The 26,591-nt window shown below is 36.8% G+C and overlaps 1 protein-coding gene across 5 annotated transcripts in view; it reads left to right on the top strand.

The window, feature by feature from the left end:
- Window positions 1-25,717, top strand: part of ATP2B1 (ATPase plasma membrane Ca2+ transporting 1) — a 63,815-nt gene extending 38,098 nt beyond the window's left edge. For 3 of the 5 annotated variants that reach the window (XM_038176113.2, XM_027451775.3, XM_038176111.2), the window contains exons 8-22: window positions 171-332; window positions 2,682-2,896; window positions 4,076-4,318; window positions 6,303-6,544; window positions 9,330-9,567; window positions 10,476-10,655; window positions 10,736-10,823; window positions 11,084-11,190; window positions 14,018-14,209; window positions 14,406-14,619; window positions 14,768-14,979; window positions 16,680-16,787; window positions 18,009-18,191; window positions 18,545-18,631; window positions 22,814-25,717. In XM_038176113.2, the coding sequence (XP_038032041.1) occupies window positions 171-332; window positions 2,682-2,896; window positions 4,076-4,318; window positions 6,303-6,544; window positions 9,330-9,567; window positions 10,476-10,655; window positions 10,736-10,823; window positions 11,084-11,190; window positions 14,018-14,209; window positions 14,406-14,619; window positions 14,768-14,979; window positions 16,680-16,787; window positions 18,009-18,191; window positions 18,545-18,631; window positions 22,814-23,125 (2,783 nt within the window). In that variant the 3' untranslated portion in view covers window positions 23,126-25,717. Of the gene's footprint in view, window positions 1-170; window positions 333-2,681; window positions 2,897-4,075; window positions 4,319-6,302; window positions 6,545-9,329; window positions 9,568-10,475; window positions 10,656-10,735; window positions 10,824-11,083; window positions 11,191-14,017; window positions 14,210-14,405; window positions 14,620-14,767; window positions 14,980-16,679; window positions 16,788-18,008; window positions 18,192-18,544; window positions 18,697-22,813 lie in introns of all 5 variants that reach the window. The other 2 variants (XM_038176126.2, XM_038176122.2) reach the window with 2 other exon arrangements.
- Window positions 25,718-26,591: the final 874 nt, after the last annotated feature.

The following is a 26,591-nucleotide window of genomic DNA, read 5'->3' on the forward strand; positions in this document are numbered from 1 at the left end:
TAGTATCTAGATATCTTGTTTAAATATTCAAGGATAGTATGGCATCTCTGGGTAAGAGGTACTACACAATACTTATGTTCAGCTGGACCTGATATGTAATCAAGCTTTGTAAGTACTATTGATTTCAGGGACTCCAGAATGGCTAAATTTTATTTGCTTCTAACTTCAAGCTAAAGCCCAGGATGGTGCAGCCATGGAAATGCAACCACTGAAGAGCGAGGATGGTGTGGATGGAGATGAGAAAGACAAAAAGAGAGCAAATTTGCCAAAGAAAGAAAAATCTGTTCTTCAAGGCAAGCTTACAAAGCTAGCTGTTCAGATTGGCAAAGCAGGTATGCCTTACCGCTGTCCTCTTTTTGCTGATGTCACACTTCTGAATAAAGTAGCAACATGCATAGTTCATGAGGAGATAAGCTAGTCAAGGCTAGCTGCTGAAGTATAAAATTCCAATGCATGTAAGTGTGCCATCATGCGTAAGTGTGTTGATGGCTTCTGAGACTGCGTAATGTTGGTGACCTTTTTAATTTTGTCTTTCAAATATATTCAAGCTTTAAAGTATCAGCTCCTAGGACAGACAATTCCAACTTCATAACATTGGACAACTGTTATAAGAGATGTTTTTAGGTAAACATAGCTTTTAGTGATGCACATAGAGAAAAACAAGTTGACATAAGTCTGTGGAAAATGTGGTAGCGATGACTAGACTATCGCTGGTATTTCAAAAGGCTTAGGAATTTCCACTTAGCACATACTTGACTGCTAAGTAATAAAAATTTTATTGACTTCCTGCTATCCTTTAGCTTCTGTTACTTTTCTTTCAGCTGTTTCATCAAATATTTGATAAACTGTTGCTTATAAAAGATAAGCTAAAATAACAATGAAGCTCAGTGTGAATTTTAGGCTTTGTTATCTAGCATGTAGAACTTTAATTTCAGGATTTATTTTGGTGCATGTGAACCTAATGAGGTTCAACATGTCTAAGAGCAAGGTGCTGCACATGGGTTGGGGCAATCCCAGACATGAGTACAGACTGGGAGAACACTCTGAGAGCAGCCCTGCAGAGAAGGACTTGGGGGCTCTGGTGGATGGAAAGCTTGACGTGAGCCAGCAGTGCGTGCTTGCAGCCCAGAAGGCCAACTGCATCTGGGGCTGTATCACCAGCGGAGTGGCCAGCAGGTCAAGGGAGGTGATTGTCCCCCTCTGCTCTGCACTTGTGAGACCCCCCATGGGAGTGCTGAGTCCAGGTCTGGGGCCACCTACGCAAGAAAGATGTTGATGTGTTAGAATGGGTCTGGAGAAGGGTCACAAAGATGATCAGGGGCATAGAGCACTCTCCTATGAAGAAAGGCTTAGATAGCTGGGGCTGTTCAGCTTGGAGAAGAAAGAGCTCCAAAGAGACTTTATTGCAGCTTTTCAGTACTTAAAGGAGGCTTATAGAAAAAGTTGGCAGCAACTTTTTGCTCAGTCAGATAATGATAGGACAAGGAGGAAGGGTTTTAAAATAAAAGAGGGCAGATTTAGATCAGAGGTTAGGAGGAAATTTTTCACTCAGAAGGTGGTGAGGCACAAGCTGCCCAGAGAAGCTGTGGATGCCCCATCCCTGGAGATGTTCAAGGCCAGGCTGGACGGGGCCCCCAGCAACCTGGTCTGGTGGGTGGCATCCCTGCCCATGGCAGGGGGGTTGGAACTGGGTGGTCTTTAAGGTCTCTTCCAACCTAACCCATTCTATGATTCTATGCTGAGTTGTTGAAAGAGTTAAGTTAAAAGCAACTTCTGGAAGTCCTGTAGTCCAGCCCCAGCTCAAAAGAGCAATTTAAAGCATCTATGTCATATGATAGCTATGGAGCAAAGAGCAATTAAAAATTTTTAGATTTAGCACTTCATAGTTTGTATAGCAATGATAATTTTTCATTGAAAGCCGAATAAAACTTCCATAATGTTTAGTGTAATACATTATTCTTCTCAAATAACTTCTTGACGTTATTTTGTTTTTGAAAGAGCTCTCTTCCTTTTTTGTAGCCCTTAACCTATTCTAATTCCTCACATACCCTTAATGCTCATCAACTTCATGCATGCATTTTCTGTCCTGTTTCTTAGGGGTGGTGCACACACTGACATATTTGTATATAAAAAGCGGACACTTCTGTGATTTCTGTTGCTTTATTTCATCCAGGTCCATTTTTTTTCCTCCATTCTGCTGTGGTGTCTTAAATGTGCCACAGAACTTGTTAGCAGTAGTTTGAAGTTGTCTTTCCAATTATTCTTATTTCACTGAACACTGCTTGCCTGCTATATTTAATTCCAGCTTCAACAGGAAGTAAGGTATGAACAGTTACCCAGTTACCATCTCTCTCTGCTGAGTAAGTTATCAGTATAGCCATGGAAGGCCTATTGAGTTCCTTCAATTATTTTGCTGCTTAGTCAATTTACTTTACGTACGGGTCTCTCCCGTTCACAATTAGATCTATGCTTTTCAATCAAGTGAAAAGAAAAGCAAGATTTTAGAGGCTTTTAAGTGAAATTCATGAGGAAATACTTGCGCTGAAAGTTGGTATCTCTCTGAAAACTACCTCTGAACTGTAACTTCTGCAAAGGCAGGAGTATTTGCACTTAGCCTGAATCTGTATGGTCAAATATTTAAAAAATAATTTCTAAAAACCATTTGTTCTCTTCTTAAAAAGGTTTGTTGATGTCTGCAATCACGGTCATTATCCTTGTGTTGTATTTCGTAATTGATACCTTCTGGGTTCAGAAGCGTCCTTGGCTTGCTGAATGTACACCAATTTATATTCAGTACTTTGTGAAGTTCTTCATTATTGGAGTTACAGTCCTGGTGGTGGCAGTACCAGAAGGTCTTCCACTTGCAGTCACTATATCGCTGGCTTATTCTGTTAAGGTAAGTGGATAGATAGGGAGCAGATTTTAGAGATAGGTGGGTGTAGTTATCAGCTGTGAAATCTCACTTAAGATATGCTGCATCAGGTACACCCAACAGACTGAGGAGAAACTTGCTTTTCTTGCTTCACTGAACTGCGTAAGAAGTCTTTCGCAGTATTTTTCTTAACCTCCAAATGTACTAACATGAATGCTGAGCAGTGATGGCCTGTTGTTGCCAACTAATGATAAGTGCTTTTAGCTGTTAACATTCTAGCATTAGCATGTTAGAGTTGGATAAGTTAGTTTGTTATTTACAAATTCTTATGTCAACTTGTACTTATACCTCACCAGCATGTTAAGCAACAACTGCAAAAGCTTCCAGATTGAGTCTCCTTGAGGGATGAATATTGTAGAAAATAAGCTGTATAATAAATGGCTACCTGTGGTTTTTTTTTTTTGTTGTTTTTTTAAACTCATGGTTTTTGTTCTTTAACATTTATTACTGCTTCAGCAAGCTGGGCCTGGTTATTGATCAGAAAATCTCATTGTAGAGACAATAACTATGTAGGATGTGTTCTAAAATTGAGTAACATAAAGTACTAATTACTCGTGTCTTTGTAATTGTGTTACTTGAAATTACTCTGCACCTTAAAGGTTAAAACACTCCCCAAACCTGTTAAGTAAAGATATTTAAGCAATGCTATACCTGTGAAACTTGTGTAGTCCTCACTCTCTTTGCTGAAAAATTAGGCTCTTAGTTTGTATTTAATGTGAAGTTTGACACTAGCATCCTTGAAAATGTCATATGACATTAAAAGTCTGTGGCATAATTTACTTGTTCCTTCTAATAAGCAAAAAACAACAGATTTGAGCCAGTGAACAGAGCCTCCCTTGGAAAATATATTTTAATATTGTATTGGTAATGCTCAGTCTGTACCTCTACTATATTTCTAAATATAAACATAAAATACTTCCTTATAAGTCTGTGACTAGTATCAGTCAGTCTGCCATGCAGATGTGGAAGAATGGTTCCTACGTTTAGGAACCTTGTTCAAAATGGAGGGGAATCCTTACAGCAGCCATCCGGATAAAGCTGAGTGTGTTCTGCAACTGCTCTCTGAGTCTGGACACCCTAAATGAAAATTTCTGAAACATGAACTGATAGTTAAGGATAACTGAACTGCTTTTATTTCTGTAGAAAATGATGAAGGATAATAACTTGGTGAGACATCTGGATGCATGTGAAACAATGGGTAATGCAACAGCTATTTGCTCAGATAAAACAGGAACATTGACCATGAACAGGATGACAGTGGTCCAAGCCTACATCAATGAAAAACATTACAAAAAAATTCCAGAACCAGAAGCTATTCCAGAGAAGATTATGGGTTACCTTGTCACAGGGATTTCTGTTAATTGTGCTTATACTTCCAAAATACTGGTAAGTAGATTTTTTTCATTCTGACTAAATAACTAAACATCTTCCTCAAAAGATGAAAAGTGGTGCCCACATGATAGTCAGTAATTTAAATGTTTGTGGCAGAAAGCTGTGTAAAGTGTGTTGTGCGCAGGGTGAATAGCTCAACAGTTCATTTGAGGCTGAACTTCAAAAATGATTTTCTGCTGATGATTCAAAGATACAATCTCAGGAAACTAATTTCCTTGTAAGTTCATAAGTGTGTCTAAATTTGTTTTTATAAGGAGGGCAGTTTACCATATTTGGAGAACAAATAGTTTGATTTGGGAGCTACTTCAAAGCAGACATGTAAGGGTAGCATAAGCTTATGTAGAAAGTAATGCAAAAATACAAGTACGGATGATGCAGTTAATGGATTTTTTTCAGATACAATTCCAAAGCCTACAAATTTGCATTAATAGTAACACCTCTCCTCATAGCTTGAGACGTCCAAAATATTTCGGAATAAACAGAATAATGGACTGTTATGCATTACAGGGACTCAAATAATACTTAATACTGTTACTGTCTCTTCACAAATCCCTCTGATACACAGACAATACTCAAATCTCCCTTGTGTGCATCATATTTTCTGCAACACCAGAAAACACTTCAGCTTCCATGCTGAAGTCATTCCAACATGTTACATAATTTAGTTTGTTTCAAGGCAATAAAAATACTAAGTAGGTTTTATTTTTTTAAATAATTACACTTCAAGACTTAGTAGAATTCCCACTAGGAATGCTTTATACTTGAAGAGAAGTAAAACCAAGTGACAGAAGTCACTTTTCAGCCTATAAAGATGGTAACTCCACAAGAATTTCTCTTGCTAGCAGTATGCAAGGGGATACATCAATATAACAAGCACCTACTTCTCTGAAATGAGGCTGAAATACTAATCAGTTGTAGCATGTGGAAAGTTTCATAGTCTAATTCTTAAAGAACCTTTTATAGGAAGAAAAAGTAGCCGTTTGTAAGCTCACCCAGTCCCTTAGTCGGGTATTGCAGTCCATTCATATTTGTGGCCTATTGCTGGACTTGCCCCAAGTATGCTCATCGTTCTTGTACTGGGGAGCATGTTAAATTGAACAATTTAGAAGTGTGAGTTTTTAGTACTGTCAAAATATAAGATCTTGCAGATCTGAACAATGAAAATGGATCACTGCCTTATGATTAATGTAGCTGTGATATAGTTATTTGAGGCCTGTCAGGCTAAGTACTTCAGCCTTTTTCGCTACAAACTACAATGCAATGTTATAGCTCTATAAGCTCAGAAATATCTTCAGAAAAATACTCCTTGTAGCACTAGTCTGTCTCACATTACTGAGATAAAATTTTTACTGAGACAAGTTTTTATCTCACATTACTGAGATAAAAACTTGTTCTGGTATAAAAGGGCTGGATACTGAAAAGAGTTCAGAAACAAGTTAAATAGGCCATGGCCTGGAAAATGGAACTTGTAGTGAGACTTAAGAAGCTTAAAGACTTAGTTTCTCCAGTAGAAGGCTAACAGGTGATTTGATTGTATTCTGAGACATTGAGTAAGAGCTGTTACAAGAGAGGACACTTTAATTTAGCAGAAATAATGGCATTTAGTATGTTTTAATCAGTTTCCTTAAACTTATCTATGTGTTTATTTTGCAAAACAATTATTCAGGGATCTACTACACTCAAGTGATCCAGGCAGATATTTCAAGCAATGGGAAACTCTAAAAAGAAAGGTCATCTCTGGATTTGATACAAACTTCATGGTGATTTTTGAGCCTAAGAAATAGATTGCAGAAGTCACTTATAAAGGTCAGCAGTATGATCTTGTGACTTACGAATTTATAGATTAATTGTTGCAAGAGTGAAACCTCTACATCCCAGAGCTAAGCTTGGACTTAACCTTCCTTGTTTTCTAAATGCTGTACTCCAGTGGTTCATAAGTTAACCTCCTCATCAGTGAAGGTTCTTGTTCTTCTTGCAGCCTCCTGAGAAAGAAGGTGGCCTACCACGTCATGTTGGAAATAAAACTGAATGTGCCTTGCTGGGATTGCTCTTGGATTTAAAACGTGATTATCAGGATGTAAGAAATGAGATACCAGAAGAGAAGTTGCACAAAGTGTACACCTTCAACTCTGTTAGAAAATCTATGAGTACTGTGTTAAAAAACTCTGATGGCAGTTTCCGGATATTCAGTAAAGGTGCCTCTGAGATAGTTCTTAAAAAGTAAGAACAACTACTATTGTACTTTGGCACTTGTAATTTGGCTAAATGTTGTGATAGGCTAAGAGTCTGTAAACTGCTAAACAACATTATGCCATAGACTGCAAATCATTTCTGTAGCTCTGTTCATGAACAAGTGCAACAGTTCTGTACCCCTGGGATAGCTCCCTGGCTTCTCTCTGTTATTTGACTTTATACAGTGAGGTGGGCTGGTAGCATTTGGGTTGCTTTAATTCTAGCCCACTAAAAAATGTAAAGCAGAAGTACAGCTGGTCATTTTTAATTTTAACATGTAAACTCTGCACAGATAAAGGAAAGTGTTTGATTAGCACTATTCTCTAGTTACTAAACCATTTTAGTTTTAAGTTGGTAAAAATACCCATGTTCCAGGAAAGTCCTGACAGCTGATCCACTTAAAATCTGGGTAGGATTTGTGACTTTGCAAAAGTGATCACTTTAAGATGACTTTGAGATCGAGAAGAGTGTGTAAATTCGTGCCAAAGTTGATTACTTTAACAGAAGATTGAACTTTACCAAGAGTTTTTTTTTTTTCTAATGTGACAAAGCAAGTTGTTTCCTTATGCATCTGTAGAGGCTTTTTGTTCTAGCGATTAGACTATTAGTGAGCAATGTATCACCATTGGGACAAACCTTAAAGTGTGAAAAGGCTGTGGTAACTCCTAATCAGGTGAGGAGAGAAGGCATGCATGCATCCTGTAGTCTAGAAACAGCAGTTGTAGCCAGTCTGTTTTCAGTCTTAACTTCATACTATTTGTGTGAGCGTAGTTCGGCTTAATTTTTTGCTTGCTGCCAGCCCCCAAAATCACTGCTTAGGGATGTACTAATACACTAAAGAGAAAAGATGAAATTTTTCCTTCGTCATCAACTTAGTGCTGACAACAAAAAGTCAGTCTTTCAGGGACTTCAGTTCCTTTTGATACAGAATTTAGATTTAGATGTGAATTACTATATAGCTAAATTTTAAACCAGTCTTCATCAGTGAGTAACTGCCTGTTTTTGCCTTATTTCTACTTTGTTGAATAACCAAACTGTAGATGCTAGAACTCATTCAGTCCGACTCCTGTGGTCCATTTAGGTTCACAATTGAGATATAAATAATAATGGTACCTAGGAAAGAACAAGAAAACCTAGACTGATTTAGATACTATTGGTATACTGTAATCCCAAAGCTATTTGAGCAGCACTGTCTAAGAAAGTCTTAGCATCCTAAGCCATTTTCTTTACCTTCTGCCTATGCTGTGCAAGAAGTTAATCACAGAGCTGGTAACATGGTTTGTCAGCTGTGCTGTTCATTCTTTACTATCACATGTGTGACTACTGAGCACAGAAAGTTTACATAGGGATATATATATATATATATATATATATATATATATATATATAAAATATGTATTAAAAGATACAAAGAAATCTCTAGTAAGGGTAGAAGAAATGCTGCAAAAAATTTAAAGCAGAACAGTTTTTTCGTCTTGCCTTACAATCATGTCTCAAGTAAATACTCTGAAGTAAGTTTCAATTAAACCTTTACATAAAACTTACTGGTTTCCATGCGTTTCCATCTTGGAATGCTTTGAAATCATTACAAGCCCTATGATTAGAATTAATGCAAGATATACTTAGTGGTTGCTGACATTAGAACAGATGACCAAAATGAAGGACAGACTTCAAATTTCAGTTTTGATAAATAGCAAGAAGTGTAAAGGAACTGCTTCATCTTTGTTTCCTGGCTGCAGTGGAAACTTTGTATGTATTGCACCTGAGAATTTCCTAAACCACTGGACTAAAATATTTGTATTTAACACTAGTTGTCTGTCAGATCTGCCAGATGTTTTTAAAGTGTCATAAATTCTTACTTTTTTCAGTGCCACATCAGTACTGATTGGTGAAACAAGTGCTTATGGCATTGCATTATGGCAAAACTTTAGTAAGGATACAGATGAACAAAATTACATTTATTGTTAAATGCACTTGTTACTGTTATATTCGTGGCATCAATATATACTCTCTATGAAAGCAGTGGCATCTATGGCATGAAGAAATAAACTAAAAGCGTGAGTTAAAATGCTTGAATATGTTATTTTGAATATAGCCTCTTAAACTTTTCAGTCAGTTTTAAGCATTTGATTTTAATTTAATGCTCCACATTAAAAACTCTATGCCAAATAGCCTGAATGTTAAATGTACATTTTGATTTATTTTTTTATTTTTTTATTTTTTTTAGACTAGTAAGGTTTATACACAATGATAGGATTGGTTCATCAATCCATCAGAGTTTGGTTTTAGCGCTGTAAGCTTAGTGCTTAAAGCTGTTGAAGCACCATGTGCATCTTCTGGAAGTTTATTGTACTTCTGCAATGATTGCAGCTGCTAGCAAGGTGGGACAATTGGTTGGGACAACATGAAACTAGATGAACTGACTCTAACAGTGTAAGCACTGCATTGATGTACAGTAGAGAAATGGTTACTTCTAGGAAGCAACTAGTGATTGTTTCCTCAATTCAGGGGGCATTATTTTCATCCGAGGACAGACAGCCATCTCAGTTAACAATCTGCAGATGGTATGTTTTACAATTAGGAAGAGATTAAGTGCATATGGAGATGATTACCTTAGAGTTGCTGCTATTGTGTATTTTTTTTCTTGTGTGTGTGAGAGAGTCTAGTGAAAACAAAACTTGTGGAAACTTACTGGAGCTGGCTAACAAGCCATTTTCCACAACAGGCTGAACTTTGGTAAACATCTGATAACTACTTAAACTTTCCTTTTCAGGTGCTTCAAAATACTGAGTGCTAATGGAGAACCAAAGGTATTCAGACCTAGGGACCGAGATGATATCGTAAAAACTGTAATTGAGCCAATGGCTTCTGAAGGTCTCAGAACCATTTGTCTGGCATTCAGAGACTTCCCAGCTGGGGAACCAGAGCCAGAATGGGACAATGAAAACGACATTGTTACTGGTCTGACGTGCATTGCTGTTGTTGGGATTGAAGATCCAGTGAGACCTGAGGTAGGATCACTGAGTGAACTGCAGTGACTATTAAAGCAGATCCTGATTCATGCAAAGAGTACAAGAAACTGAATTACTATTGTATGTCTTAAGAATAGTTAATAGATGAAAATCTAATTTCTTGGGGGGAAAAGTTAATGGAGCTACAAAAGCAGATTAAAACTTCTTAACGTCACTTATGCTGTGTTACTGAAGCTCTGTACAAACTAATGACTTAAGGCGCTTACTAAGCAGTGTGTCGGTAGATGGAACAGCTAGTGTTTTTTTAACCACTAGGAATATTAGGAATATGGGTTAGGATCATATTTAGCCGTTGTGCTTGCTGCCAGCTTCTCATGGGAAGGAGGGTTTGTGATCTAAGAAGTGAGCTAAGGAACTCTGCTTGTTGTTGAGGTCCATGGAGGGCAGTAATTCTCAACAGTGAAACCTATAATGCTGCATGTAAATGGGACTCCTTTTTGATCCACATTACTGTCGCTTAACATGAGAAGCTACGGGCTGATGAGTATTGTGTGAATTGTATTTTATTTTACATAATCATAAATGTAAAACCAGTATTTGGTACCTTTTAGTTACTACTACACCCTATAGTGTATTATGGGGTTTGCGTGTGATATTTTTGAAGGCTGCAGTAGTTGAAAAATGAAGAGGGTAAATAAACAGGGGAGCAGGGTGGGGGAAAGGCAACAAAACAAAAAAGAATCACCCTTTGCCAGAATAGCCATTTATATGTTTTTCAGGAAAAGAATTAAGGTGACTAAACTTTTTCAAATGTTCCATAACAACGGTATTGATTTTAAAATAAGAATTATCCTTGTTTGAGCTAAAGACAATTCATTCACATGTCTATATTTTTTTTAGCAACTGTATAGTCTGTCTTTTTTTTTTTTTTTTTTTTTTGCATATAGGTACCAGATGCAATAAAAAAATGTCAGCGTGCAGGCATAACTGTGCGTATGGTCACTGGTGATAACATTAACACTGCTCGTGCTATTGCATTAAAATGTGGTATTCTGAATCCTGGTGAAGACTTCCTGTGTTTGGAGGGCAAAGACTTTAACAGGAGAATACGCAATGAAAAAGGAGAGGTAAGCACAATAACTACATAAGTTAAATCAGCAGCTCTTTTGTTAAGGCACATAATTGCAAAATATCTATCTTTTTGTAGATAGAGCAAGAGCGAATAGATAAAATCTGGCCAAAGCTTCGTGTTCTTGCAAGATCATCTCCTACTGACAAACACACTCTAGTAAAAGGTAAATAAAAACCATTTGAGCTTCTAAGGAAAGTTCTGTTTATAGAAAGAATAATATAGGAGTATTGGGAAATGCCAATGACTGTATATTCATTTGCCAGCTGATCTATTTCCTAAGCAAGGGGGGGAGTGGGGTAACCAACACAATCACAGACAGTTCTAGTGTTTTTGACTCTGAGGAAGGTAATGGTTTTCTCTTTCAACTTCAATTTTTTGTTGTCTGTTTCGAACTATTAACACTGAAATGTCATTTTATTTTAGGTATAATTGACAGCACTGTCTTTGATCAGAGGCAAGTTGTAGCAGTAACTGGTGATGGTACCAATGATGGTCCAGCTCTGAAAAAGGCAGATGTTGGATTTGCCATGGTATGACTTCTTTTCCTTCAGTATTTTGAGTACTATTTTGATAAAGCAGTTTATCTAATCACTTTGAAGAAGATTGAATAACCTGGCTTACTTCCTGAGCTAATATGCAACTAAGTTACGGGTGACTTCTCACGTTTAATACTGATTAGTTTTTCTTGTTTCTCACTCTTCCAACTTAGCCATCTTTTTATTTGATTAAAAATGTCTTTGTGGCATTTGCCATTGAATAAAGCATACGCTGCAAATCCCCTGTCATTTGTAAATCAAAACCTTTTTTAAAGCAAAGACTTGTTGCAAAATGTAGCACTAAAATTACTGATACTGAAGATTCCTGCAATGAGTTCTGTTCAGCATATGGCAGAATGACTTTAGCTGGTAAATAGCATACTGTGTTGATGTTCAGTAAAGCTTATACATGATATGAAATGAGCTTATTCGTCTGTTTTCCATAAAGTGATGCAGAAGAACAGGGAAATTAGGATGAAAGAGAGTCCTAGCTGATGTTTAAAATTACTTTGGAGGCTGTACTATGATATCTCTAGTACAACTGAAATAACAGCATTTTGTGGTAGCCTAGATTCAGACAAATCTACATTTGTCTGAATGGCTCCTCAGACTACCCTGCTTTCTCAATTTAAATTCTCAAACACTCTTTGATATGGGAGCCAAACCAAGTCTTAAACAGAGCTCATGAAAATTAAGCAGAATGTATTAGCCTATATTTACCTTGTGTTAAACACTTGGTACAGAGTCCTAAGCAGTCTATGGTGGCTAAGGAAATTGCATTGTCATTTTGCTCTTCCTGGGATGACCTGAAGGAATTAGGAGACAACACATCAGTTCTTTATCAGATAATAAATGATCTTTAAGACACAAAAATGTTAATACTTGAATGTGTCCCCAGAGGCAGGGGTTGTTGTGTTTTCGTTTGATTAGTTGTTTGTTTGTTTTTTGACTTGTTGTGGCTTATGTATTTGTTCTTGCCAATGCAATTGTCTACATGGTATTAAATATTTGATAAACTACAGCTATAAAAGTAGTCCCTGCAAAACCTTATCATTGTCAACCATAGAATGGAATCACAAAGTCACAGAACAGTTTGGGTTGGAAGGGACCTTAAAGACCATCTAATTCCACTCCCCAGCCCCCCAACATGGGCAAGGACACCTCACACCAGACCAGGCTGCCCAGAGCCCCATCCAGCGCAGCCTTGAGCACTTCCAGGGGTGGGGCATCCACAACTTCTCTGGTCATCCTGTGCCAGTGCCTCACCACCCTCAGTGGTAAAAAAAAAAAAAAAAAAAGTAGCCTCTTAACATCTAAACCAAATCTCCCCTTTTAGTTTAAAACCATTCCCCCTTGTCCTGTCATTATCTACCTGAGTAAAAAGTCAGTCTCCATGTGACTTTCAGCATCAAATTTGACTTAAAATTCCTTATTCTCCTTTATAAATCTGGATTAACATTTATGAAAATTGATCTTCCATTATATATAGAGCCTTAGAATACTTGCTTGCCTATCAATTAGAGTAGATTTAGCCTATCGATTAAAAACCCTTTAAGTGCTAATACTAGACAGGCTCATACCTTAAATACTGTAGGCTTCAGCTCTCTTCTAACTATTTCAAAGCACTTTAAGACGAATACTTCAAGCTTCTTCTTGCCTCAAGATTCCTCTTCAGCCTTAAGCTGACAAAGTACAATCTGGTGCTAGTCGGTCATGCTAGTCTTTAAAGGCTCATCATTAACCTTTTGAACTGGGGGGGTGGTTGGTGGTGTAGTGGTGGGATGGGACGGATACCTGAAGACCACACTTTTACTACAACATGCAGATGTACTGAATTAGATTGTTTCCCAATAGATTACTATCAAGAGAAGGAAAGGCTTCCATGCTGTTTTCAGAGTATTTTCAAAAGCATACGTTACAAATTTATGTATGAAATGTTCTCTATACGCTAACAGTCTTGTTAGGATAAATGTGTTTTCTGCTATTTCTGCTGTTGTAGACCGCTGCTGTAGTTGGTGCTGTTGGGGATGCTATCTATGTTCATCTCTTTTCTTTTTATAAGAAAAACAAAAAATGCCACCAGAAAAAAAACAAACATATACCAACACATCATCTCTAACTGATTATCTAAATATCACTTAAAATACCTACTACATACTATTTGAAGGTATCTTTTAAATTGTACACATAGTTGTACGGGTAACTTAGCAAAATAATGATCATTCAATTTCTTGTTGAGTTACTGTCTATGGTGTTTCAAAAAGCCACCCTTGAAGTAAGTGTTACATATAATACACAACCTAAACTTTTTAAATAGTCTCAGCAAATTCCAGTTGCTCAAAACCTAATAATGTCCTTGCACTGCAATGTTACATGCGATGATAACACGTCTTGCTGTTCAACATTAATATGTTTCTGCAAAAGGTTTTTGGGCAATGTGTATTGCTCCACCACGTACACATGTATTGCCCTATTGCTTGGAATCCATATAGTAAACTTGGGAGACGGACTAACCTGTAGTGCTGCACCATCTGGTGGTCTTTAACTTGAACAGGGGGAACTTGCACAGTGTCTTTTTATTGTCAGATTTGTTTATTACTAAGGTGTGTATACTTTAAATGACTTTATAATTTTTCATTCTGCAGTAGAACTTAGAAGCAAATCTTGCTTCAGTAGAGCTTTGGGTTGCTTACATTAAAGTAATCCAAAAGACATGGTGCATCAAAGTGAATGCTAAAATGCTGACCAAAGATATAATTGCTTCTACTGTATACAACAGTGCATCCTGTTACATTTCATGATGTTTCTCTTTTTCTACCAGGGAATTGCTGGAACAGATGTAGCTAAAGAAGCTTCTGATATTATCCTTACAGATGACAACTTCACAAGTATTGTTAAAGCAGTTATGTGGGGACGAAACGTGTATGACAGCATTTCCAAATTTCTTCAGTTCCAGCTTACAGTCAATGTAGTAGCAGTAATTGTTGCTTTTACAGGAGCATGCATAACACAGGTATGTACTGGTGATGGGTAGTTTCAACTAAAAATGTTGCAAATGTCACGACTGACTCAAATGAATTCAAACTCAGTTGTCTAATAGTCCAAAGAATGTAATGCTCTTTAAAACATGGCAATGTCTTATAATAAACACCTTTAATAGCTGCAGTTTGTTCAATTAAACTGGAAGGTTTACATATCTATCTTTATAGGATTCTCCACTTAAAGCTGTGCAGATGCTGTGGGTAAATCTCATAATGGACACACTAGCTTCTCTTGCCCTGGCAACAGAGCCACCAACTGAAGCTCTTCTGCTGCGAAAGCCTTATGGTAGAAACAAACCTCTGATTTCCCGCACAATGATGAAGAATATCTTGGGTCATGCATTCTATCAACTCGTAGTGGTCTTTACACTCCTGTTTGCTGGTAAGGATACTTAGAACTTTATCATAACTCTGTAAGTCTATAGAGACGAAGTCTTTAAATCTAGTTTTTTAATTCTATTGAATGTTCTGTGTGTGTGTGTGTGTAAAGTCACCAACTTAAGCTGCTGATAAATGTCTTTTATACACAGGTGAGAGAATTTTTGATATCGATAGTGGAAGAAATGCACCTCTGCATGCCCCTCCTTCAGAACATTATACTATTGTATTTAATACATTTGTGATGATGCAGCTGTTTAATGAAATTAATGCCCGAAAAATTCATGGCGAAAGAAATGTTTTTGAAGGGATCTTTAACAATGCTATCTTCTGTACTATTGTTTTGGGGACGTTTGTTGTGCAGGTAAGTAACTTCTTGCTTACCTTGGAAATGCTAGCCATCTAGGCATTTCATTTCTACAATGTGAAAAATCACCAGTCAAACACACTATAAAACACTTCGAAACTATAAAACACTTCGAAGTCCTGCTTGACAGGGTCTTCAGGTAAGACCTATTTGAAATTGTCAAAATTGAAGTCAAAATTACTTGTATTTAGTGTTTGCGTTTTCTAGTCATTCAATTTGATCTTGGTGTTTTAGTCTCTTAAAATGTGAAGAAGCTGTGTCTTTCTCAATAGAAATCTATTGTCTGTACGGGTAATATTGCTTTAGGTCTTATTTACACTGATGACTAGTGACCTTTAGTTGGTGCATCTAGGCAGATTTGTTAGAGCTGGTTAGTTAAATCTCTCTCTACTAACAAGATGAATTATTATCTGAAATTGATCAGCTCAACACACTGAGAAACACAAAGTTTAAATTAAAGAAATAGTTTACACAAGATAGTTTCACCTCATTAGCATTAACCTTTAATTCATTCGTACCAGTGAATGTAGTGAAATAACCAACAAAACAATATTACACTTTAATGATTAACAAAATATCATTTTGACTTACATTATTTTAGACTTAAGATACATCATACATCACACAACTTAATCTACTTCTTAGCCTTTGAATTTCAAAAGACTGACCAAATACATAGCAGTTCAAGCAGTGCAAGTGTATGCATCTCTACTTCATGTAAAATTGATTCACTTACTTTCCCAGTTTTAGACTTCTTCAGGTGGCAGTTTCCCAGAAGTTACTTTTTTTTTTTAGGCTGGCAAATGCAGCAGACTATTATTTTCCAACAAATCCAAATATGTAGAAATTACTCCTGCCTACAACTGTGTTCCTTTCATAAATCTAATGGACAGATGCCTTCCCAAATAAGCAACTCTTGAGTTGTCTTAGCGTTTTATTCCATGTTAATAAAATAAATTATTCTTGGACCTTCCAGTTGTCAGGATCTTACTTAGTGGTCAGTACTGTTTCCTTTTGATGTTTGCCCTGCTACTTGAATGTTTATTCTCCAAGGCAGAGTTACATGCATATTATTCCTATGCAGTAGGGATACCTTGCTTATTAGGGCCTGCACAGATTGTTGTAATAAGTTAGTCAGAAGGAGCTCATTTTAACTCTTTTTTTTTTTTTTTTGAGGTCTTGACCACTCTTCCCCCAGGGTTTTACTACATAAGTCATCATAATGCGACATCTAAACTGGCATTTAACACTGAGATACATAGTAATAGTCTGAATGACTTCTGAAATGTTCACGTCTTGCAGATCTAAGATTTGTGTTGACAGAAATTCATTTAGATCAGTTCATTCAACTTTCAGATGGTTGTTAGTATAATAAATAAACACCGTAAATTTGTAGCATCAAATATATGCTGTAAATGTCATATGAAGAGGGAAGACTAAGCACGAAGAAGTAACCAACAGGGTTTTCTTGAGTGTACCATTTGAAGAATAACTAAATAATTATTGGAAAAACTGAAAAGCAAGAGAAGATTGCTCATGTTTGGAAACAGTTCCAACAGCTGAGACGGAATAAATACTTTCTTAATGGGATGGTAAATCCTATGTGCTAAAGTAACGTTTTCTGTAACAATCTTTTTACTATGGAATTTTGTAATAACGGATCACTGATGTATGTTCAATAATACTGCTTTTCACAGATAATTATTGTGCAGTTTGGTGGAAAGCCTTTTAGTTGCTCAGAACTCTCAATTGAACAGTGGCTGTGGTCTGTTTTCTTGGGCATGGGAACACTACTTTGGGGCCAGGTAAACTAGCTTTTTTTCAAAATGTCAACTATTTCTTTGTGTGTGCTTGTGTTTTCCATGTAAAGTATTTTATCTTAAGTACTTATATCTTTCAATGGGCCTACATGAATTTGTGGAGATTAACAGTAAATACTGCATAAAATAGTCTAGGTCAATAGCTAGCAAGTCCATAGTTGGTTATTCCTTACACTGACTAGGCTGAGTAGTTATAATTCGTAACTAGATGCTATGTCCAGTTTATGCTCAGCAACTTTTAACTAGGAGTACCTGAAATTAAATTGAAATTAAACAAGAAATTGTCTTCAGCCAGATAAGTACTAGAAGAACTTCTGTAAGAATACAGATGCAATGCTAATGTTTCTATATATTTAACTTGGTGTTGAATGGTTTTCTTGACGAATCAGGACTGTAGCAATACTTGCTAGTATTTTGGTATTTTAGGACTTTCTGGAATAGCAAAACACAGCAAAACTCAAAACAGTTTTCTCTTTAATCTTCTCCAGTTGCACAATTATGAAGCATAACTAAGCTACTGCATCTTTTTTTTTTTGTATTTCAATACTATTGCATGCACAATAATTGTAAGCAGCAAGCTTATCTACACAAAACTTCAGAGCTACATAGTTTGTCATTATTTAATGACATAGTTGTCTAAGTTTTTTATACCACTTGAAAAGTTTTTCAGTACAGTTTCTTCCATTCCATTTTGTAAAGAACACTTCAATTTTTATATGAAAGTGGCAGGATTAATTTTACTTGTGAATACATACAGAAATGCATATTTTAAAAGTGGCTATAAGACTATAAAGAAGGCTCTTGGAAAATGTATCTTTTTAAAAAAAAAAAGTTAAAATCACATAGTCACTCTGAGGTTTACAGGTAGCCTAGAAGAGAGAATTGAGGTACTGTTCCTTCATGGCATGGTCAAGTAATTATAAAGCAGAATCTTTTTCCCTACTAAGGATGAAGTTTTCGAGGTTTGTAGTCCAAGTTTAATTTCACATCTCAGTTGAGGCGCTATGGAAACACACAGCTTTGCAACTATTCAGATGGAGTGATGGCTTTACGTTGATGCACTTAACCCGTGTATATCTTTATCTTTTTTCCAACTTTGATGATTGTATGCAGGATTGTATGTTAAGGCTTGCATCTGTTAGTATGTTTATTCTTTTTTCCCCCTTAAAATAATAATCCTGTTTCATGATTTTCATTCACTGTTAGTTGATTTCAACAATTCCAACCAGCCGCCTGAAATTCCTTAAGGAAGCTGGTCATGGAACACAAAAGGAAGAGATTCCTGAGGAAGAGCTAGCAGAAGATGTGGAGGAGATTGATCATGCTGAGAGAGAATTACGTCGTGGTCAGATCTTGTGGTTTAGGGGCCTAAACAGGATACAAACTCAGGTATGGTCTTGGAGAAGGTAGGACGCAGTGGGTATTATGAGGGAAATCACTCCTCTCCATCCTCAGTCCTTTGAGTGGCAATTCTAAATGGTGTGGCTGAGACTCTCAAGAGGGGATATGGATGAATGTATAATCCCTCAGGGTTCTCTGTTTTCTTCAGCTCTAAATGCAACTCTTACCCGTGTTTCTGCTGTATTAAAAAGAAAAGTGCCTTTTTTCTTTACTTCTTGTGTGTTATAGATGGGATAGTCCTTCTCTCTCTCTCTCTCTCTCTCTCTTTTTCTCTCTCATTCTCTCTCTCTCATTCTCTCTCTTTCTCTGAGCAAGCTGTCACAATCTCTGATTCCTTGCAGATGGATGTAGTGAATGCTTTCCAGAGTGGAAGTACCATTCAGGGGGCTCTAAGGCGGCAACCCTCCATCGCCAGCCAGCACCATGATGTAACAAATATTTCTACCCCTACACATGTAGTGTTTTCCTCTACTACTGCTTCTACTACTGTGGGGTGTGAGTGTGTGTTCCTAAAGTGCATGAAATTAACATTTCCTGATTCACATACCTAACGTTTCTCATTTTCTCCTTAGTACTTAAAATCATCGTTCAGGCTTTTCATAGAGCTTTTCCACAAAGTGGAGTCCTCAAGACTTTTTTTTCTTAGAGGGCTGAGAACAGGTGGAACAATTGCAACAAAAGAGTTTCACGTTAAAGCTGTGAGCCTGCACATCCTGTGCCTTCATCCATTTGTGTACAGAGGGTTATTTAAGATAAAAACAGGAAAACTGTTGTAAATTTTCGAGTATATGCCTCTTAGGGTGACTTATGTTGAATAAATGAATTAAGTGTATAATTGTAGAACTAGGTCTACTAAGTAGTTGTCTTCACTCTATATAGCACAAAGAATACATTAAAAGGTAAACAAACTGATGGAAAAGCAATGGTATTTTGAAAATATGAATGTAGTTAGAACATGGAGCACTAAATGCATTTTCTTTGTAGCCTGTGAGGAACTTATGAATCTCTGCTTTCGTTGGACCTTTTTACTGAATAACACAACTTTCTCAACATCAGGATTCAGGTGGCGAAACAAGGCTTCTTAAGTGCGTACAAGTCAGAAGAAATATTTATTTAGCTAATCTAAAAAGGAAAAAATATTTAAGCACTCAGTGGTAAAACTTTCACATTTGAAGGATTTCTTTTCCTTTCTAGGTTCTTCTGGCAGCAGTTCATAAGCCATCAGTGACAGTACAGTTCTTGTCTCTAACTGCCCTCTTGATATTGTGATCTAAGTGGCATTTTAGTTTCAGCCTTTGTCTGTAGAGGCTAAAAATTTAACTGCTCATGCATGTAGGCTTAAATTATGGATTCTGAAGATGTGTAATAGTTAGATATTAGCTATCAGTATTCAACTATCGTTGAAAGTTTTCTATCTTAGTAATATATTATGCATTTAACTTCCTTCTCTAATTTCCTATAGAATGGTTAAATAATTGTTTTTTAAAATAACTTTGAGAAGGCCTCTTTTTTCCCCTTCCTGCTTTTTAAGATTTCAGATTACCAGGTGGACGAAGACCTTTAATTTAAGGAGCTGCCTTAATTGTTCTCTTCTGATTTTTTTCCGGCTTGGCCAGAATTTGTGCTAGTTTGCACAAGCTAACCTGTTCTCCATTGGTGACACAGATATTTTCCTACCTTGCAGCATTATTGAGAAGCTCAGCTCACAGATTTGCATGCCTGAAGAACACAAAATGAAAAGTAGATTTACCAGTAAGGATGTGCAGAATTGCATCTCCTACTTAAAATGCTAATGAGTAACCTGTATCCCTAACTACACTCAAGAAAATTAATTAGACATTCAGAATTCTCTAGAGAGCAACTTCATGCCATGCTGTCATTTGAGCAGAATCTAATGGGCACTGCAGCATCTCATTACATCAAATGACCAATGCCGGTACAAAGCTACAGTAGTGCAGAAATAGTTTTTGAGTCTCACTGAGAAGTACAGCTTTCTGCTACACCCTCCAGGAAAACATCTTTTGATAAGTAATGTATATTAATGGGAAGCAGATGTGTTACTTCATTTTTCTCTTTTTTTGGAGCTGTTTGCTGGAAGACAGTTCAGATGTTCCTGTGAAGCGAGGTTGCTGCTCTAAGCAGCCATCTGGCCAGGAGGATTTGGAGTGCTTACTGCATTCCTTACTATTCTGGTACTAATATGAAAAAGGCCTGATGACAGTATAAATTATACATAACAAATTGTCTTGTTTGCTCCTCACTTATGATATTTATTTATAGTTAGCTCTCTTGTCTAATTATCTTTAACAGCTAAAAATAAAGCTTTAAAAATTCTACTTTTTACCTTTTATTACTTAAAATGCTGTTTATCTGATTTCTGCCTTCATGGCTGACTTTCTAAGGGTCCTGGGTTCACAGGAGTGTCCAGATTAGTCTTGATTCACATGCACGGAAATAACTTTATTGTGGATATGTTTATATTCCTATGATAATTACAGCTGTCCTGTTAAGCTTAAAAACTGTTTTCCATTACTGCTTATGTTCTAACTTACCATCTGTAAGCAATGAAAACTATTCCCATGAGGCAATCATATTTCATTTTGCCACAAATTGGTGGTGGGATGCAACATGCCAAATAAAGGAATTGCAAACTTTCAGTTTGGCATTGTCACTGCTGACTCTCTTGGAAAGTGCCAAGACAGCTTATGCAGCATGCTGGACTTGTTTAAAGCTCATGTAACATGCAAACTCCTTAGGAGCATGCTCAATTTTTTTTTTTTTTATTTGATGAATAGTAAAGTATTAGATGCTGCTGAAACATTTTACTTCTCAAGCACATCAACACTATTTCTTGTCATCCCTTTATTGAAAGTTGCATGTCCTCCCTGTCACCTCCCAGTGATTTCCACTGTCATTGGGTCTCAGCTGTATACCTACAGTATAAAAATGGGGACTTTATAGGTTTTTAGTAAAATTCTTAGTGGAAATGGGGGTTGGGGTGGGGGGAACAATGTTATTTCTAGAGATCAAAGAAAGTGGTCAGAACCTGTCACGTGTAGTGCTTCTCTGGTAACAAACTTGACACACTGCTTTTGGGGAGTCCTTTTCTGTTTACTACAAGGGTGTTTGACTTCAAAGGAGTTAAGATACACCAGTGTTCCTGACCTGCTCAACCTTCCAGCTTCATTCCTTCACCTGGAATTGCTTTATGTTTACTATAAAGGAACTCAGTGCATCCTGTATGGAAGCAGTAGTCCTGATAAACTTCAGTGCTTGCAACAAGTCATCTTGGATGTGCAAAAAAGAGTTGTCTTAATTTAAAAGTCCTCTTAAATTATGACTTACTGTTTTGTAACAGTAAGCTATTCTTGTTTACTAGAAAGTTTTGCGCTGTTTCTTATTGTACAACACAGGAGCTTTTGGATTGAAACTACTTCCCTGAAGACTTACTTGGATTGCTTAGAGATGTTGAGCATTGAATAGACTACTAACGGAAGGGGATGCTGAACTGTATTTTGATTAAAGTGTTAGACAAAGGGCTCATTGACTTCTGATTAACTATATTTATATCAATTAGTTGGTCAGGGAAACATGGAACATAGGAGAAAGAGGTGTGTGGCAGGTGATTTCATCCTTCAAATCAAAATTTGAAAAGCATAAGTTGAAGTCAACTTGGACATGCACAATTTGCAAAATGAAATTGTACTTCCCTGTATCCAATTTCATATCCAATTCTATTCTGAAATGTTTATTTATGAATTCTGTAAACTCGGTATTCTAATTTGAAAAATGTTAGTTAAGCAGTGAAAAGACTTCAGCCTGGGAATTTTGTCCATGAATTCAATGGAAATTGAAAACTCAAGTAAGCTAAGGCTGATCACCTGCTTCTCTCATACTTTGTGCTACTTGAGTAGTGTCTTCAAAGTTAGAACCTGTCATTTCTACATTTTAAGTGTACAATACAATATTCAGGTTCCTAGTTCTGGTATTAAGTTTCCAAATCATTACTAAGTAAGAAACTTTCTCTAGTGTGATAGATGGGTATATACTCGAATATTTACAGCTGTTACAGTGGTATCCTTTTTTGCATGACTTCATAAACGTCTGGTCATTGTGACATTGGCTTACACATGCTTGGCTTTTTCATAGTCAGTTGACATCCTAATTCCTAGCATGAGAATTAGTAACCCTTTTACCCTCTAACTTATTTTCAGCCCCATTCTCCCTTTCTGCCCGCCATCTCTCCCCCCCACCCCCCCCAATATTCAATAAAACTCACTGAAATTTATTTAATTTGTGAATAAATAAATAATCGTTGGCCTCACTTGAAAAATGCTTAGCCCATGTTAAGTAATTGAACAATTCTAGTGCCATGTCTGAATTTTTAGGCCCTTCAGCTTCTTGCAGTACTTTCACAATTTTTATTCCTATTGTGTAGACTGGCAGTGCTCTACTGAAATGCTCTTCATTTTACAGTTTATTGCAAGTTCCACTGCATCACATATAAATTCGATTCACTCATGTCTAGCTGTTTGTGGATTCAAACTCATAAGAACCATACCATTACCAGTAAATCGCAGCGTTTTAACCACCTTTTTCTTTGTTTACAGATCCGAGTGGTGAATGCATTTCGTAGTTCCTTGTACGAGGGACTAGAGAAACCTGAGACACGAAGCTCAATTCACAATTTTATGACGCATCCTGAGTTTAGAATAGAAGACTCCGAGCCTCATATTCCCCTTATTGATGATACTGATGCTGAAGATGATGCTCCAACAAAACGCAACTCTACTCCCCCACCCTCTCCCAATAAAAATAACAATGCGGTTGACAGTGGAATTCACCTTACAACAGACATGAACAAGTCTGCTACCTCTTCATCCCCAGGGAGCCCGCTACATAGTTTGGAAACATCACTCTGATTGTAAGCTGAATGTTAATACACTAGCTGCATTGTAAAGAAATTGAAACTGGGTCTCTTCACACATTATGATGGACAAGATGATATTCTTGTCTTGGACTTCAACAGAAGACACACTTGTACGAATGTAGATTTATTTTTTTAAAAAAAAAAAGCTTTCTGCCAGACTGGAGGGTGCTTTTCTGGGGGTGGGAGTAATAATGAACTCTGACAGATGAAGAGTAACTCAGCATAAGTGACCTGTGGATCATCTGTTGTACTTAAGAATGGTCCTGAACAGTGTGTTAGCAGAGCTTTAGTTTATCTTGATCCTTTTTTGAGGGGAAGGCTGGGAAGGGCAAGGAGGCCCTGGATTGTTGAATTGATACTTTAATTTCTGCTGTTGGCTGTTAATAATTTGGATTATTTATGTTTATAAATGATACAGATCTGTTTACAAGGTTTGTAGATACTTTTTTGTTCCTGTTCATAGATGGGAAGCTTCCTTATAAATGATGCAGAGAAGAGAAAAAAGAAAAAAAAAAAAGAAAAAAAAAACTAGTCCTTCAAATACTGCTGTATTTTCAGGAAAAGGGTGTTTCTATTGAAACTGTACTAAATTTTGCCTGCAATTTACCTTGTTAAATATTGTAGATAAATTGCTAATACTAATAGCCAAATAGATAACACTAATGCTTTGTAAAAACATGAGCAGTGGTGTTCTAATGAAGTTATGGCCTCTGTCCTAATTAGTTTCTTAAATACATTTACTACTTAATGGTTTTGAAACAACTGTTTAATTTTTAAAAATTTTGAGAAACTTACTGAATAACTTTTGTTCAGAACTTAGTAGGATTGTTTAATGCAGGACATCAATATGTGATGGAACTTGCTTGAAATATTTCTGTTATCTCGGGCAAAATGGATTAAATCGAAATACATCAGAATCTTAGTCCTTTGTTTTTGTCTAAACATGTTAGTTTAGTGCTGTCTTGGTGAACTGTGAGTGGAACTGTGATTTTTTTCTAATCTATAGAATCCTTCATGCGGCATGAGGGCTGTTGGCATTTTGAAAGGTTGTTAGTGGGTAGCATACATGTTCTCCTTTTTGTTTTTGAAACTTGTTTGTAAACATGAATAAATCTGCCCTTTTGTTAAAATAAAATTGCAGCAATGGTTTATTACAGATTTTTTTTTCCTCAGCTCCTTCACAGGAAACATTGAAAAGTACTCTTGTATTACTGGTTAACTTTAAATTACAATTTCAAGATGGTAACAGCCCCACTAAAGCAGTACTTTGGGTAAATGGAATCATGGTGGCTGCCTCATAATGAATGTAAGCTTAAGGTACTCAAAAGTCTTCAATGAGCCCCAAAAGTACTTGGAAATGAACAGGTCTGGCTGGAATTCTAAGATGCACTCTGAGTACTGCATAAGGACTATATTCCTGACCATCTAAATGAAGAACTGACTGATAGCACCAGTGAAAGTATATTTCTCACGTTCATGTACCAAAACGGACCTATTAGTGATAGACTGAAAAAGCCATGGTCTGCCTCATCTGGATTCTTGAAACAGTTAAGGATGGTGGAGCAGTACTTGAGCTGGTACTTCCCATGTCTTCTAGGTCCATTACTGTTCAGAAGAGCATGAATTTCATACTATTTTTCTTCTGACAGCTCTGTCTTAAACATAACACTTCTATAGGTGTTTTTTTTTTTTCCAGAATAATTCAGAAATTTGGAAAATTTTTAAATGGGTCCCTTGAAAGGAATTAAGTTGGTAATTAGGGAAGAGATAACACTAGAGCAAACTGCAGAAATGAACAGGTTAGGAAGATGAGCTTGAGCATCTTTCCCCTTGTGGTGGGATACCTTCATGTTTGGGTTTGTTCTTCAGTGGCTAATATTGGACATAGAGCACTGTATCCCACTGTCAACCACTCTGAATTCAGTCTTTTCTATTGTACCTAGGTGAATACACTGAATTCTAGGCAGAAGGGGTAGGGGGGGGATTGCACTTGACACTTTGTATAATAACTTCTCCCACCTTTCTAGAGCACTTCCCTCACTTCAGATTTCTTCAGCATGCTTGGTGGAGTAATTCTTTTTTATGTAAGCTGGTTTTTTTTTCTTCCCCTATTACAAAAGTCAGACAAGCATTGGCTTAAAATGCGGGAAGTTTATCCATAAAGTACACTACCATGTGAGACGATTCAATGCATCATAACTTCATTTGAAAACATACTTTATTTTTTATATCTTCTAGTTGTGTTCATGACTGCATTGTATCATTTTTTTGGAATAAATTCTACACTTAAGCCTTTTGGAGGGACAGGGGAGTTGAATGTAGGCTTTGTACATCAGTGGTCCCTCTTGATTCTGTTAATATCAGTGTGCTGTTCTTATAGGAAGTGTAAGTGAAAACTAAATAAGGAAAAGTTGTTGGGGGGGGGGAGTATGCTTTCTTTGTGATCTCAAGAAATCATAACATGTTGCCTAGATTATGAAATGGTTATCACTAAGCTAATGAGGCCGTCATTGCCTTTCTGGTTGTAAGGTTTACTTACTTGTCTTTCTTGTAACTGAAATAAATAAATGTGCTGTTCATCTCAGTCTGTATGGGGACTGAAATTCTTGAATGTCAGTACAATACTAATTTAAACCTGAAATGCGTGCTAATTCTATAAAAACAGCTCTTACAGCAATGACTTTAAGCTTGTTCCTTTTCAAGAAGTTACAGTATACATGGTATTATGATCAAGCAATACCAGCATTAACCTAAATACCAGCATTAATCTAAGTACAGTTCTAGGCTGACTTCTGTTTGAATTCTGTGCCTTGGGTAGGATATCTAATACACTTCTGTATAAGACAAAAAGTAGGACACCTAATCTTGGTTTTGGGGGAAGAGGAATGAAAATTTAACTGTTATAAAGAGGATTCATTTTTTCTGTATTGGTCTTAACAGGAAGAGGAAAGCGCTGCATCATGGAATATTCTGAAGAAAATAATGGATACAAATGCCATAATGCCAAACCAATGATTGGGGTCTGTAGCAAATGTGAGCATCCAAAAATGAACTGACACTCCCAGGGATTATTTTTTTTTTGAACAATAGGATGCTTTCTAGTGTGTTTCAAAGTGAACAAGCACATGTAATATAAAAGGTTAACTGATGTATGTCTGACTGTATTGGGAAGTTGTTGCAGAGGCCTTATATGTTCAGCTTCTGCAGGGTCCAGATCACATTAAGCCCTGTAGAAATTAAAGTAGAATGTTTTAACGTCAGTTCTGCTTTTATGATGCAAAATGCTTGGTTCTAAAGAGCTGCTTTTTCCACCCCTTCCCCAAGCAGTGCATATCTTCTGATCCTACAGATTCCAAGCCCTCACTGAAATACCTTAACTTTGTTGGATGAGCCTGACCAGCATGGAGAGTCTAGCTCCGACTTAAAGTTATCTTCAGATGGATCTGGTCTGCTTATTC

This window comes from Anas platyrhynchos, chromosome 1, assembly GCF_047663525.1.
Source record: "Anas platyrhynchos isolate ZD024472 breed Pekin duck chromosome 1, IASCAAS_PekinDuck_T2T, whole genome shotgun sequence".
In the NCBI taxonomy this organism is placed as follows: domain Eukaryota; kingdom Metazoa; phylum Chordata; class Aves; order Anseriformes; family Anatidae; genus Anas; species Anas platyrhynchos.